We start from the raw sequence: 15,231 nt of genomic DNA, 5'->3' as shown, positions 1-15,231 counted from the left end.
GTGCGAGCTCCCCAGCTGCTCAGGGCCAAGATGGCTCCAGCCAGCCAGGCACTCAGAAGCCCCTGCCTGTCCCGGCTGTGACACAGTCCCTTTACTCCCGTGCCCGGCGAGGCCTGGCTGTCCAACAGGACTGTAGCTGTCAGCAGGGATGGCCTGCCCTGCTGGCACTGCTCCCCCTCTGCAACAGTGGCAGGCTCGTGTTGGAGTCACGTGTAGCGTGCATGAGGTAGCTGTCACCTGGTGGGTTCGGGACATCTAGCATGTCCGTATTTGTATCTCGCTGCTGCCATGAACAAGGTGAATGTCTCAGTACTGCACCTTGCTGTTCCTGGGCCCCTACCCTGGGACACACCAGGCAGCCGTCCTGGCTCAGATAGTCAAGGAGACACTCAGCCAGCTGAAGGTGGCACCAAGCAGCCGTGACTCCAGCCCCCCGACGCGGCTGCTGCAGGTCTCTGGGGGAGGCCGGCAGTGTCTGGCCGGGGCGGGAAGGCCGCTTCTCCTCACCCCTCCCGGGCGCCAGGAAACACGCCGACCCGGAGCAGCTTCTGAAGTGGCTGCTTCAGCGGAAGATGGCGCAGACACGGGAGCCCTCCATCGGTCAGCTCGCCCTTAACCCGTGACCGTGACCGTGACCGTGACCGTGGCCACGGCCTGTAGCAGCCACCGAGGAGCTGGTGGGCTGGGATCGGGGCCCGCAGCCTGGGAACTGTGAGGGCCGGGTTGGGGGGGGCTCTCACGCGTGCCCACGTTCATGGATGTGCTCATTGCACACGGGAAGGTGGACAGACGCACCCTGTCTGAGCTCCCCATACCCAGCACACTGCAGCAAAAGGCGGGGGAGGCGCCCGGGTGGATCTCGGTGGCAGCAGCTTAAGGTCCTTTCGGCTGTCAGATAGCAACTCTGGCAAACCCTGAGCGTTGTCTGTGGATTTAGTGAGTGGATAGACTTTCAGTAATCCCAAGCGGGAACGTTGGTGCCACAGCCTTTTGTCCCTAGCCAGGCTCACCACCTGCTGGCCCAGCCAGCGTCCCCAGGCTCTGGGGGCCAAGTGTTACCTGGGCTGGGAGCACTGGGGACATTGGGGCAGTGTGGCGCTGTGCAATCCCCTCGCTCCCCGTCTGGGTTTTGGGAGTGGGCTCTGAGCAGCTGGCTGGAAGCTGTCGTCTGGGGGGATTTGGCGCTGGGCATCAGCAGGTGACCCTCAGTAGGGTCTCCGGTCTCTTCTCTTGGCCCTGCATGGCCCTGCATGGCCCTGGACACTCAGGCAGGTGAGGACAGTAGCTGGGGAGGGCGAGCCCTGGAGGCCCCGGGTCACAGTGGAACTCCAGACCCCGCTAGAGCGGGTGGCCCAGTCTGGTCCTGCCCTGCTCAAGGGCTGTCCTCGGCCCAGAGACCTGCCTTCTCTCATGCAAAAGAGCCTCTAGGTCCCTGCAGAGGGGGGGTGTGCCCAGCAGGTCCTCAATGTCCAGTTCTAACCATTGGGCTGCCCTGCTCCTCCCACACATGTGGACCTGGACTTGCGTGGCACCCCGAGGGAGGAGGGCCCTGTGAGGTGGAGGCAGGTAGCTTGCTGGGGACACTGGGGCTGAGGACAGCTTGGAGGTGGTCCCCTTAGTCCCTGTACTGCAACATGTCCTAGACAAGGAGAGCTAAACCTCAGATCCAGGAGCAGCCGCAGACAGACAGGCCTCCAAGGAAGCTGTGCCGCAGACACAGGGATGAGGCAGCCTGGCAACAGGGCCTCCTCAACCGTCTGCTCGGCTCACCACTGCCCAGGAAGGAGCGGGAGCGGCAAGAGCTCGGCTGCTCACCGCCGAGGGGCCTGTGCCAGCAGGTCAGTCGTGCTAACAGGCCTGGCCGCGGCCCCTCCCAAGAGGCAGGTCCTGCTGCCATCATGTCCGGCCTGGCAGAGCCGAGCCTCCATCCCCATCTGGCATCAGAGACAGAGCAGGGTGATGGGGGCCCTCATGTCAACTGGCCCTCGGTTTCCCCATTCTTGGTGTCAGCTGAGCTTATGGCCACCTGTCAGGGGCCACAGGTTAGCGGCATGTCCACCCAGCCCCCCGAATCTAGCCCTGCAGCCTGAGTGCCAAAACCAGAACCTCAAAACACAGGAAGCACACGTGGATATCGCTGAGCAGGAAAAGACGTGTCAGCTGTGCTCGTGGTCTCCAGCATCACTGTCCACCATTGGCATGTGACAGAGCCGGTAATGGCGGCCGGTCAGCACCAGCCAGTCAGCGTGTGGGTCCTTCTGTCCACGCGGCCTTCAGGCCTGCCTGCGACGTTCACCGCGATCGACCGTTGCTCGGGCCCTAAACAAACTAACGAATTAAAGGAGTGAGATCTGTCAGTGTTCTCGGGCCACGTCGAGCTCGGCTAGACATCGACAGCAAACAGCAGAGAATCTGAACGTTAAATTACCGGCACGCTTCTGAGTCGCCCGTGTGTCACAAAGGAAGTCTCGAAGGAAAGACGGATGTGACTCATAATGAAAGTGCACATGACAAAACGTGTGACACTCAGCTTGCTTAGAGGAGAGGACGCAGCGCCCTGTTCACCGTGGCCTTCAGAACCGGGAGGCCACACAGACCGTTGCCAACAAAAGGCCGTTTTGGGGGAAGAAATCCATAAAATTGACAAACTGCCAACAAAAGAGACAAGTATAAGGAGACACAGCCACCAGCTCAGGGAGGAGATGGGGTGTCCTTGTCAATCCTGCAGCCATGAGGGGTGTGATAATCACCCCAAAACCCACACAGCCCAAACCTAACCAAGGCGGAGGGCGTCTCTGACTTGGAGACCGACTTGACCTTGCAGAGCCCCGGGGAGGCGTGTGCAGGTCTGCATCCCTCCCTGGGGCGCTCTGCGTGCTGAAGAGGGCCAGCCCGGTTTGCCACAGTGTCCTGTGGTGACGGGGTCACTGGAGCGAGCCAGGCGGGGTGACACGGGTGCGTGGTGCCCATCGAACCCCACAGCCGGACAGCAGACCATCCGTCAGGTCCACCTGCTCCAGGAGCTGCCTTTGTCCCGTTTTGCAAACGCGACGAATTGTTGTTTTATTCTGCAGTGTGTCTTCAAAGGAAGGCCTTGCACGTCTGCTGCTGCCAGGAGCCGCTCGCTCTCCACTCCCGGTCCGGGGTCCAGCCTGGGGGTCACTGCCACTCAGCCATCCGCTTTCCCACTTCTAAGGCTGTTTGATGTCCCTTTTATTTTCTGTCATCAGCTGTAGGCCTCAAAGCGAGAAAGCCTTTTCTCTCCCGTCGGTGCACGCAGTGATCGCTCTGAGCACGCACGTTCACGCCACCGTCTCGAGCTGAGACGTCTGGTTTCCATCTGTGTTTCTTGTTAAAGAAGCAAAACACCCCATCTGCAGCCTGTGTCTCCACTCTGCGTTGTGCATGTCCACCTCCCATTCATAGATCTTTTGTGATTTGCTCTTTCGTTTGTTTGTGTGGTTATGGTGCTGGCAAACAAACCCAGGACCTCACCTCTGTCACTGAGCCCCACCCAGCCCTTCACAAGTCCTGACATGGAAGTGACTCCACCCATGGCCACGTCACCCTGGGGCATTTCCAGCCCGGAGTAGGCGGCTCGGGGAACATCTCCCGGTCCAGCTCTCATGGGAGCACTTGGTTTCTGAAGTCTGACTGCCTTGCCCGTGGGGGTCTGGCTGTGTCCGAGTTCTGATCCACTGTGAATCCACTCGCTGTAGTAGTCACCGGCCACCCTGCCCTGTGGCCTCAAACCATGGTCCTCCTAAGCTCCACCTCCCCAGTAGCTGGGATTACAGGCATGTGCGCCACGCCCAGCCAGGTCTGTTTTTATGCTGTAGGCGGTTCCATTGACGTCTGTCTTAGGGTTTCCCCTTTGACCCCGTGGTTCCGACAGCGTTGTTTAATTTCTGCCTGCCGTGAGCGCCCTGGCATTCCTTCTGTGGCTGGTTTCTCATGTCACTCTGATTCCGTTAAGTGATGCACACGTTTGAGGTGGGCTCCGCAGTCACGCAGAACGTCACGTGCCCTTGTGAGGACGTGGCTGTGCTGTGGCGTCCTTGTCCTTGCGTCTGACTGGTTTGTGGTGCAGTCGCGCTCCATCCTTGTGGCTGGCTGTGGTCGCGGGTTGAGTCACTCCTCGCAGTCGTGTGTGCTCCGCCTCCCGCAAGAACACTTTGTTTGTGTGTGGCACTGGGATTTGAACCAGGGCCTACACCTCGAGCCACTCCACCAGCCCTTTATTGTGAAGGTTTTTTGAGATGGGGTCTCACAGAATTATTTGCCCAGGTTAGCTTTGAACCGTGATCCTCTGTTCTGTGCCTCCTGAATAGCGGGGATTACAGGCGTGAGCCATGGCACTCGGCCATTTAGTAGTTCAGTTTTTACTTTTTGAGGAACACTTTCCATAGCGGCCAGGCTGACCCCATTCCCACCAACTGCGCGAGGCTCTGCCCTGTTCCTGCACCCCGTCAGCCCTCGATGGCGGTTACTCGGAGGGTGGTGGCGTCCCTCTGGCTCCGGCTCACTTTCCAGCATTGGCTGTGGACAGACCTGTGGCTTTCGGGTGTCTTTCTGCCGTCTCCCACCAACTCCTGACATTGTTACCTTGTGTATTTTTTTACTTTTCTAATAGACTTTAGGGGTTTGCAATTAGCTGCTGTTCATAAAGCTAGTTTTTGAACGAGGCGATTATCCTCTAGTTCTGTTTTGGGTTTGCTGACTGGGTGTCCGTGATTTCCTTCTGCTTGCTTTGGGTTGGTTTTCTCCCTCTCCAGTTGCTTAAGGAGAAGTTTGGGTCACGGGCTCAGATCTTCTGGATGGTGCGCTTTGTTCCCGGGGTTGCGCCCTCGGCCTCTGCAGGTTCTGACACACCGTGCTCGGCTCGATTGCTTTGCAGCCTCACGGTCACCTTTGAGCGGGTGGTGTGGCCGCACTCTCGGGCGCTGGGTGTTGTCCTGCGGTCTTGCCGTTGTTGATATCTGCGTCAGTATGTGGAGCCGTGTAACGGCACGTGCGTATGGCCTGCGTGGGGACTGTGCATCCCCGCGTCTGTGTCCACCGCTGTGGTCACTCCCCACCCTCTTTCTTTGCTTTTCCTTCCTTTCTGCTCTTGCCACTGGTCCACTTTGGAATCGTGTGGCCTTGTGGGAAGGTTGTGGGGATTGGTCACGGAGTCCCACGCGCTCCTCGTCAGCTCCCTCCGCGTGGCCTGGCACCCGTGTCATTGGTCAGTCACCGTTGATCCGTCTCCAGACCATTGGATACTGCAGTGTCCAGACATCACCAGTGTCCAGTCTGATGTGCCACGCTGACCGTCCCCTGCTCCACACTGATGTTGGCTCCTCTGCTCTGTGCCAGTCTCTTAGTCCGTCCCTGTCACCGCCTCGGCAGCACTGACTGGACGTCCCTGGATGTCCTCGCCTGTGCTTGTCCCGTGTTTCCTGACTGCGATTGTAAGCGTGGGCAGAAGGCCTGGCTCATGGCATCGTGTTGGGCAGCGGGTGCCTCGGCCCCTCCTGGAGGGCGGGACCTGTGCGATTCGCTGGCCTCCCAGGTCCACTGACGGACTCGGGTGTTTTCCGTGCACCCCATTGTTCGTCCTGTGGTCTGTTGGGCCTCGTCCTTTGTCACCAGAGCAGGTCCTTCCGTCCTTTGTGGCAGCACAGGGCTCCCGCTCCTGAGGCCCCGCTGCAGGGGCAAACCCAGGTCCTCACGGCAGTCTGGGGCCGAGGGCTGTTGATCCATTGGCCTCTGCGCGGCGTGGCAGCGCCCGGCCTCGTGTGGCGCTGGTTTCTGGGGTTGGGCCTTGGGCGTGCAGCATTCAGTCGAGCCACCTGTCTGCCACCCGTGTCCTCAGCTGCCCGCTGTTCCCGCCTCCCCTTTGCTTCCCTCTTCCCCCCACCCCGGTGTCACGCCACCTGCTCTCTGCTGGGGGTTTGGGCACCTGTGTCCCTTGAGGCTCAGCTGTCCCTGAGGGTCATTTGAGTGTCTGTCTCTGTTTAATCTTGCTCTGGGAGCTCAGAGCGGCGTCACGGCCCACGTGGGGTAGATGCCGAGCTCCTCCTGTCGTTTCCAGGGGGATTTTCAAATCGCCTGGCTGGCTTGTCCTCAGAAGCCTGCGGGGGCTGGTCAGCAGTGCCCTGGCTCTGAAGGTCACCTTGCTCAGAAGGCTGCGTCTTTTGTCGCACCTGCGTAGCTCGTCCGTGGTGTGTGGCCCCCTGTGGCCAGGTCCCCGGTGCCGCTCAGTCTCCAGGTTTGCAGGCTTCTGTGAGCGGTGTTTCCCGATGTCTTCTGGTGCTGGTTCCTGGTCAGCTCCCCGCGAGGACACCGAGCCTCCCCGGCCGGCTGACTGCAGGAAGTGATGTGTGTTGCACGGCACCGAGACCTGTGGAGAAACGGCCCTGGCTCAGGCTGGTCCTTCGGTCACCCGGTCCCCTGATGTTTGGTGTGTACTCGAGAATGGGCTGACGAGGCGGGGACTGTGGACGCGGCGTCCCCTGCAGCCTGGTCACTTGTGCTTCATTTTTTTCGCAGCTGTTTTGTCTGGGCCACGTCAGGTTGTTAGGTTGTCGCTGCATGGTTGACATTTCCTCCTGGGGACGGCCTGCGCTCTGTAACTCGCTGTCTGCCACCAGGAGCCTTCTTTCCACCATCTCTGGTTTCTTAGTGGTGACACGTTGTTTCTTTTTTGTGTGTTCGTCTTTTTTTTTTTTTCTTACAGTGCCTGGGTTTGAACTCAGGGCTTCACCTCGAGCCATTTACCAGCCCTTTTTTGTGAAGGATTTTTTCAAGATAGGGTCTCACACTATTTGCCCAGGCTGGCTTTGAACCTTGACTTTCCTGCTGAGTAGCTGGGATTACAGGCGTGAGCCACCACACCCAGCTATACCTTCCTGTTTAAAGTATGTTTGACTGGCAGTGTGTGGTGGTCTCTGTCTTTTGATTAGGGTGGTGGATCATTTACGTTTTATGAGGTGAGTGACGTGTTTGTGGTCCACCTTACATCTCACTGTTTTCTTTCCCGCTTGTCCTGTGTCTTCTTGTTTTTTCCTGCTTTTCTGCCTTTTTTGTCAACTCTTTTGTTTTTTAGTTTCTCTTTGCTGTGGGTTGTATGGTACCAATAGTGACCCAGGGGAGCTTGTTACGCTTAACGCTCTGGTGATGTGAAGCTGGTGCCCTGAACGCCTGTCCGTGTGCCTGTGTTAATTTTGCCTATACAGCCGGCTTAGAAGTTTAGCTGACAACTCACATGTTGGTGGCGTGTTACAGCATGTGAGCCTGCACACATGCACGTGGCCACGTGACGGTCCCACCACCCGCTCTGCGGCTCTCCTTCCCCGCGTCCTTCCCCGCGTCTCCTGCACGGTGGGGAGCGGGTTTGCTGGAGGTGAACCTGCAGATTTGCAGGCCTGAAATCTCCTTGCTTTGCTTTGCTTTTGTGCTCTAGAGACTTCCACCAGGTACAAAAGTCAAGGTGTTTTTTAATCTCGCTCAGTGTTTCCGGGGTCTCCCAACGGGCGGGGAGAATTTCCTCTGCTCTTGGCCTCTCCTTTTCTCCATCCTGTCTGAGCGCTTTTGCCTTTTGTTGGTTTGTTTCTTCAAACAACCGCTCAAGCCACACCCCAGCCCTTTTCTGCTTATTTTTTAGATAGGGTCTTGCATTTTTGCCCAGGGTGGGTCTCAGACTGCCATCCTCCTTCCTGTACCTCTCAGTAGCTGGGGTCACAGGCATGACACTGTGCCTGCCTTGTTGTTTGAACTTTTTGCCCTGGCTGGCCTCGAACCACAATCCTCCCTCTTTTTTTATTTATTTATTTTTTTGGTGGTGTTGGGTTTTGAATTCAGGGCCTACACCTTGAGCTACTCCACCTGCCCTATTTTGTGTTGAGTTTTTTCAAGATAGTGTCTCATGAACTCTTTGGCTAGGCTGGCTTCAAACCTCAATCCTCCGGATCTCTGCTTCCTCAGTAGCTGGGATTGCAGGCGTGTCCAGCATGCTCCGTTCTGATGCTTTTTCTTCATCACTGGTTTCGAGCAGGTTCATTACTTCACACCCTGGGGGTGTCGTCTGTGTGTCATGGGTTGAGTCTTGTTGGGTTGGTCAGAACTGTGGCTTATACTTTTCACCAAGTTCAGAACTTTCTGGAAGTCCCTTCCTGCCTCCTGTCTGTCCTGTCCTCAAGACTCAACTTGTGTTTTCTGCCACGTGCAGTTGTCCACAGCTCGGGCTTCTCTTTCATCTTTCGGAAGCTTTGTCCTGCGTGCTTGTTCCGGGCTCTTGCTGTGCTGCCCCAAGGATGTGAACCTTCCCGGCAGTGCTGCCGTGTCCAGCCCCACCTGTGTGATTCCACCCGAGACGGGTAGCATGCTTCTCCTCGGTGCGAATGGACTTCTGTGCCTTCCGTCTATGCAAGTGCTGCTCCCTTGTCCCACAGATAAGGAACTGGTTTTTTTTCCTTGCTGCCAGTTTGACCCCATGTGGGTTGTGGTCAGTTATCATCCTCACCGGGGCCATGTCTCCCTGCTTCTTTTGGGCCTGGTCAACTTTGCTTGGTCGGTGGCAGCTGCAGATTTCAGTCTGGGTTCTGCACAATTCTGTATTCCTGGAAATGTTGTTCATCTGCTTTCTGAGATGCAGCTCAGCTTCTTAGAGGAGTTCTGTTGTTTCTGGTCTTGCCTTTTGATAGGCCCTGTGTCTAGGAGCCATTTTGAGTCTGGCGTAGCAGGCCCACTGTGAGCCGAGGCTGCAGCCTTCCCGGAGCTGCAGCCTGCCTGCCTGGCGTTGTGCTGCCCCACCACTGTGGGTCTTGACAAGCTTCTTCGCTTTGGAACCACATTGACATGTTTCCTGCTTTAGAAGCTAAACGTAGCTGGGCACCAGTGGCTTACGCCTTTAATCCCGGCTACTTGGGAGGCTGAGATTGGATCAAGATTCGAGAGCAGCCCAGGCCCATAGTTCACGAGACCCCCCATCTCCAAAATAACAGAGCAAAATGGACTGGAGGTGTGGCTCGAGAGGTAGAGCACCCGCTTTTCAAGCACAAAGCTCTAGTTCAAACCCCAGTCCCACCAAAAGAACTCTTAACCGTCGCAGTGCCGACAGAAATACAATGTGTCCTAGGACGAGCTAGAACCTGCCGGTTCCCGCCTCAGCTGCCACGAGCCCGCGTGAATCTCAGTCCCCTGGCTCTGGCCTCCTGCCTTTAGCTCCCCCACACGTCACGTTATAAACCTCTTCACGTCATTTCCTGTTTCTCAGCGTCCTCTCCAGCCTGTGGTGACACCCTCCAGAGCACACCGGGGGACCTGGGACCCTGGGTTCCCATGGGTCCTGCCAGTCTTGGTTTAAGAAACCCTAAGAAGGTTCTTCCAGCCAAGCTGTGGTCAGCCGAGACCCTGCCGGCACCAGCCCTTCCACCTGCAGTGTCGTTACTGTGTGCATGTGGTCGTGGACCCGAGGCCTCGTGGCCGAGTCCGCTGAGCGTCCCCTCTCAGCCCTGGGCACCTTGTCACGTGTCGCTCCGCTTGCAGGTTGAAGGTGGAGGAGCTGGAGCGGGAGCGGAGCCGCCTGGAGCAGGAGAACACGACGCTGGAGATGCAGCTGGAGAGGCGCGCCCTGCAGGTGGGTGCCGGGCCCTGGAGGGATGTGTGCCGGCCCAGCCGTCCACACTTGCAGGGTGACAGGCCGTGCGGCTCCCAGCCTCCTCTCCCGCGTCCTGCCCACCCTCTGAGTTTCCTGCTCTCCTGTGCCAGCCACAGGCTTGTCGGCTTGGGTGCCCAGTGTGCAGGAGCGGGCTCAGAGTGGGGAGCCCAGGGAGCTGTGCACCTCGCCACCCGCCTGCCTGGTGACCTCACGCTGCTGTCTGCATCCTGTTGCTCAGCCCTCTGTAGTTTTCATCCTCCCGACTTGCCCTGCTCCAGGGCAAGTCCCCCGGGTGCAAGAACGGCCTGTCCCCAGACAGCCATTGATTTCATCTTGGCACCTATTAGAGACAGTCAACCTCGTTCCTCTCACCGACCCTGGTGACGGGAGACCTGACAACTCTGATGAAGTGAGGTGCTCTGAGCTGTGCGTGGACGGCGTGCCTGGCCCTGGGACCTGTCATTCCGCACCGTTCTAATTAGGCCGCTGTCCTCAGCTGAGGACTGCTGCTGATGCACCTCTGGCCGCTGACTGCAGGTCCATGTCAGGGTGGAGTGCTGGGTGTCTGTCGCCAGAGCCCCTAGGGCAGAATCTGAGCTCCTGGCTTGCTGGCTCCTGAGCCTTCCTGCAGATTGGGGTACAGCGTATCCACCTGAACCGCTCATCCCCACTCTGCTTCTGGGCTTCTAGGCCTTTCCGCAGGCTGCCTGCAGTGGCCTTGGAGGACAGGGTGTGGGGGAGGGGGTGAGAGGGGCAAGTGAGTGCTGTGTGTGGTGACAGAAGCCACCAGTGGATGCTGGGACTGTGTCCTGTGCAGATGTAGTGCTGGGGGGGGCACCTGAGAGGTCCAGGGGCAGCACATCTGGAGCTGGTGGGACAGGCCACGTGCTCTCTGCCCCTGTGACCACAAGTGTGGTGGGACTCTGTGCAGGTGCGGGTCCCAGCACTGCTCAGATGGGGGCTGGGCTCCTGCCCAGGGGGACAAGGTGCTATCGGGTGGTGTCCACACCTGCTTTCTGTGCCCAGGTCAGTGCAGGGGAGTGGGACCCTGCACACAGATGGGTAGCAGTGGGGACAGTGCTAAGTGTACCTCTGAGGGATTCCCACAGCCTGGCCACCACGGAGGGGAGGGTCTGCTGGCCGTACGGAGCAGATCCATGCTGTGATGTGATGTGACACCTGGGACCTCAGCCTAGGACGGCAAGGCTGACCACGCCGTCGCGCGCGTGAGGCGGGGGTGCTGTGCGCCATTCCAGCCGGGCAGTGAGAGGAGAGGTGTATCCCAGGACTGAGCTGACCTGCAGGTGACATCGCTAACCTCTGGTACAGGTCCGTTCTGTCTGACCCTGATGCCAGAGCTCCCCCCACCGCCCATCTTCCACCTGCCTAGTATGTGCAGGGGCATTTGTCCTCCTGTCCTCCTGTCCTTCTGTCCTGCCCCTCCTCCCCCTCCTGTTCTTCTGTCCTCCTGTCCTCCTGCCCCTCCTGTCCTCCTGTCCTGCCCCTCCTCCCTGTCCTGTTCTTCTGTCCTCCTGTCCTCCTGTCCCCCATCCCTTGCCTTCCTGCATCTCCCACCCTCCCACTTTGCTTCTCCCCTGCTCACTCCTTCCCTCTGGAGGCGCAGAGAGGCTCTGAGTTGTGCTTCAAGGAAGATTGATTGAAATCAGCTCCGTTCTGCTTAATTGGGAACATATGGTCGGAGAAGGAGCACGACTAGTTAGGAGCTTTTGTAATTAGTTCACAGCTGGTTGCTGAGGTGGCTGAACTCCAGTTACCACTCAGAGCTGGGTGTGTGGGTGCCCTGGCGTGCTCAGGGAGACGGGTCACTGCACTGGCCTGGGTGGACGCTGGTCACAGTGATGTCGACCTTGCTGGGTCTCCCGAGGGCCATTGGCTGTTTGTGCATGGATCGGGGTGACCTGTATGCATTGCATTCCTAGGGTGGGCAGTATGTGGGAGGAGGCGCCAGGCCCTGCTGGTCAGGTGGACACAGCTCAGGGCCCATACACAGTGCCGTCAAAGCTGCAGGGAGAGCCCGTTAGAAATAGAGAAACTGAGGCACGCGAAGGCTGAGCTCAGCCATCCGTTTGTAGAGGCAGGTGGGTTGAACGTGTGACCCTGTGCTTAAATGAGGCCTGAGTGAGGGTGAGTCCACAGAACTGCAGACTCCACTCCCCAGCCATTGCAGCAGTGATGCAGGAGATGCCATCCCTGTGCCCAGGCCTGCCACACGCAGCCTCCCTCCCGCCCCTGCTTGCCCGCCTGGGAAGGACATGTGTAGGGCGCGGCAGCAGTGGCCCCGGTGTCCTTTGTCCTGCCTCTGACCCCGACAGACCTCTGGTGCCCCTCATAGCAGGGTACTGGGCTCGGGAGGCTTAGTCTCCAGTGCCTGGGGTCGGCTGTGGCCGTCAGGCTCCCCTGGGCGTGGACTCTTGGGCCCCCCACAGGTGTGTTCGTGGTGCCAGGTCCCAGAGGGCCGACATGTCCCAGGAGCCACAGCAGTGCAGTGACTCACTGTGGCCCACGGCCCGTGCTGCACCTTCACAATCAGGCCATGTCCCCACGTTGGTGGTCCTAATGGGCTAGGTCCAGGACTGTGGAATCCCCACAGAGAGGCCAGATGCTCATGACACCTGTCAGGTAGGGATCTGAGCTTGTCCATGGGATGGCCTGTCTGGGCTGGACACTGGCCGCCTAGCTGGGCAGGCCACACCCCATGTGGTGACAGGTAGTTTCCCCTGCGGGCCACACTGCAGACCTCACCCTGGCTCTTCTTGGCGCCCTCCAGGTCCTGGTCCCCGCAGTGCTAGTGGGGTTCCCTTCACATCAGCCCTACGAATCTCCCCAGCAGATGCCATTTGCCTACCACCCATATCCTGCCAGGAATGGTTCCCTGGCTGCTTTATGTCATCGCTGCCCACCCCGCTGTCCCTCAGTCCACCTTACTGTTTGGCTGCGTTTTAATGCACAGCCTCTTCCCAATATTTGGGCAGCGTTGCTGTCTGGGATCCTGAAGCCCATGCCCCTGGGCAGTCTCATCTCTGTGGTTGTTTGGTTGGGAAGATGGACTCTTCACTCTGCTCCTGTCCTCCTGAGCACTGTCCCCCTGCTTGGACACCTCCAGCCTGGTCTGGCCTGCTCCCCTCTGCCTGGTGGAGGCTGTGCCGGGTGTCGGCTGCTGGGCTGCTCACAGCCTGCCCGAAGCTCTGCTCAGGAAAGAGCCCCGACGAGCTGCCCGGTGACATTTAAATAAGTGTATCTTTTTTGGAAATGGAGTGGGAAGAAAATTGCTGGGTTCCCTGTGAGCAGAAAGCTCCCTGCGCCTGGCAGTGTCCCTGCTTCTGTCTGCGTCACAGGCAGCAGCATGGCCTCATCACAGTCACTGGGTTAGGAACTCCAGTCTCACCTCCTCACTGTCCCCATCCCCGCCTCCCATCTGTGCCCGTGATGGCCTGTGTCCCTCTTCCCCACAGCAGCCCAGGAGCTGTCAGCACAGGTTGCCGCCCTGCTGTCACACCTTCCCTCCCAGTTCCAGGCTGGCCTGGAGTGGCACCTGCAGATCCGGGTACCTGGGCAAGGGACGGTGTCTCTCAGAGCCTTCACTCCCTCTGGTTCCACTGCTGATCCCTGGCTGCTAGCGAGGACAGGTGGCTTCTTGATTGCCCAGTGCACCCATTTCTGGAATATTCTCAAGGTGGCGTTCCCCAGACTAGGTGCTGGGATTCAAGGCCCTGCGACCACTCTGTGCAGGAGCCTGGGCTCCTCTCTGGCCGTGAGCTCCAACCTGTTCCAGCTCCTGGCTTCAGTGCAATTGCGGGCATTCCCCCTCCCGCCTCGCAGGGACCCTGCGAGGAAGAGAGATTGTCACTACCCTGTGCTGAAGGTCATAAAAGTCAATGACCCACCCCACGGAGAGGAAATGATGCAGTCAGTGTCCAGATAGCTGCTGGGCGGAGCCAAGTGTCACGGTCACCTGCAACAACGTCCCTGCCCTTGTCGGCCCTCCGGTCTGTTTATTCCCTGATACTCTGAGTGTCTGTCAGGAGCACAGAGCCACTGTCCCCACCTCTCCACCCCCTGTGGCAGAGCCAGAGTTGCAGGGAGCAAAACTAGGTGCCTTCCCACCACTGTCCTGAGTCCTTTGCTCCACCGTGGCCCACATCCACCCTGCCCCAGCCTGCCCGGCCCAGGTATGCACTGAGCCTCTGCTGACCTCTGCATGTGACCCCTGCCCTGCCCTGCTGAGCCTTCATGTGCACGGTGTCACTAGGGTCACGTGAAATGAGATGACATTTGAAGACGGCATCCCAAATGTGACAATGCATTTGTGACTTTGCCTCTGTGAGCTGTATCTCCTCACTGGCTCTCACGGCCAGTAGATCATCCTCCAGCTGTGTGTCCTCGCGGGTGCTATCTGCCCCTGAACTCTTGTCCTGGTGTTTGGTGTGTGGCCCCTTGGTGGCTCGGTCCCGACCTTCACATTGGGATCAAGGGCAGGTGCATGTGTCCCAGCTCCATGCTGCGCCAGGGCTCAGGCCGGCCTCGCCCTGCTGCCCTGCTGAATGCTGATGTGAGATGAGACGCTCGGGAAGGGAAGGAGGCCAGACCCGCTGAGGTGAGCACAGGCCGTCCATGTTTATTAATGCTGGGAACTAAGAAAAGCTGCTCGCCGGTGTGCATTTGTGTGGTGACATCCCGCAGCTGATTTCTTTTGATTTTTTTTTGTTTTGTTTTTATGAGAAGCATGACGCACCCTGCATACTGAGCCCCCTTTTTGTCCCCGAGTGTCACCTCCTGGGGAGCTCAGTCCCTTGGGCACACAGCTTTTGGGCGCGCCAGCTAGAGCCCCGTGCGAAACCTCACTCGTGTCATTTGTGGGCGAGTTGAATGTCTTATGTGTCGCCTACCACCAGGGCCTGTGACAGGCCACATGGCGGGGCTGTGACTGCCCTGTCCCCCGTGGGAAAGTGAAGGCAGCCCCCAAGGACAGCGGGGCCTGGAGGGGAGCAGGACGCTGTTGGGGTGCAGTGCCTTTGGTACATGGCGTTGTGGACAGTGTTTGACATCCCTCCCCACTCCTTCCAGAAGCAGGCTAGCCTGGGCCGTGGGCTGGCCCTCCTCGGAGGGTGGCCCGTTCAAGTGAAGGGATTCTCTTGACCAGAGGGCTCGGCATGGGCAGAGAGAAAACCTAGCACCAGATTCTAGGAGGAATGTCTCACGGTTTTCTGATGTCCTCCCTGGGTGCCGCAGTGACGTCAAAGGGCACCTTTGCTTAACCAGGTGATCAGCAAGTCCAGGCCTCAGTGTCCCTCAAGAGAAGAAAGCCACAGAGGGACCAGTGCTCCCCTCGGGCCCACCCTGTCAGATCCCTGCAGAAGGAGGTAGACTGGGGGAGCAGGGGCTGGGGAGGGAGTGGGCCGTCAGCGTTTAGTGGGTGCAGTGCAAAGCTTCAGTTTTGATGAGGTGCGTGGCAGTGATTGTGTGACACTGAATGGGTCATTGTCACTGATCTGTCCACTTAGAAATGGTTAAGATGGAAAACTTCACGGGATGAATTTTACCCTGATTTAAAAATCAGCTTGCTTTGT

The 15,231-nt window shown here is 58.6% G+C and overlaps 1 protein-coding gene across 12 annotated transcripts in view; it reads left to right on the top strand.

The window, feature by feature from the left end:
* Positions 1–15,231, top strand: part of Mad1l1 (mitotic arrest deficient 1 like 1) — a 267,255-nt gene that overhangs the window by 174,117 nt on the left and 77,907 nt on the right. For all 12 annotated transcript variants that reach the window (XM_074075385.1, XM_074075384.1, XM_074075388.1 and 9 more), the window contains one exon: positions 9,532–9,622. In XM_074075385.1, coding sequence (XP_073931486.1) covers positions 9,532–9,622 — 91 coding nt within the window. The remainder of the gene's footprint in view (positions 1–9,531; positions 9,623–15,231) is intronic.

Source organism: Castor canadensis, chromosome 6 (assembly GCF_047511655.1).
Source record: "Castor canadensis chromosome 6, mCasCan1.hap1v2, whole genome shotgun sequence".
In the NCBI taxonomy this organism is placed as follows: Eukaryota; Metazoa; Chordata; class Mammalia; order Rodentia; family Castoridae; genus Castor; species Castor canadensis.
This window is presented reverse-complemented; position numbering and strand designations above follow the sequence as displayed.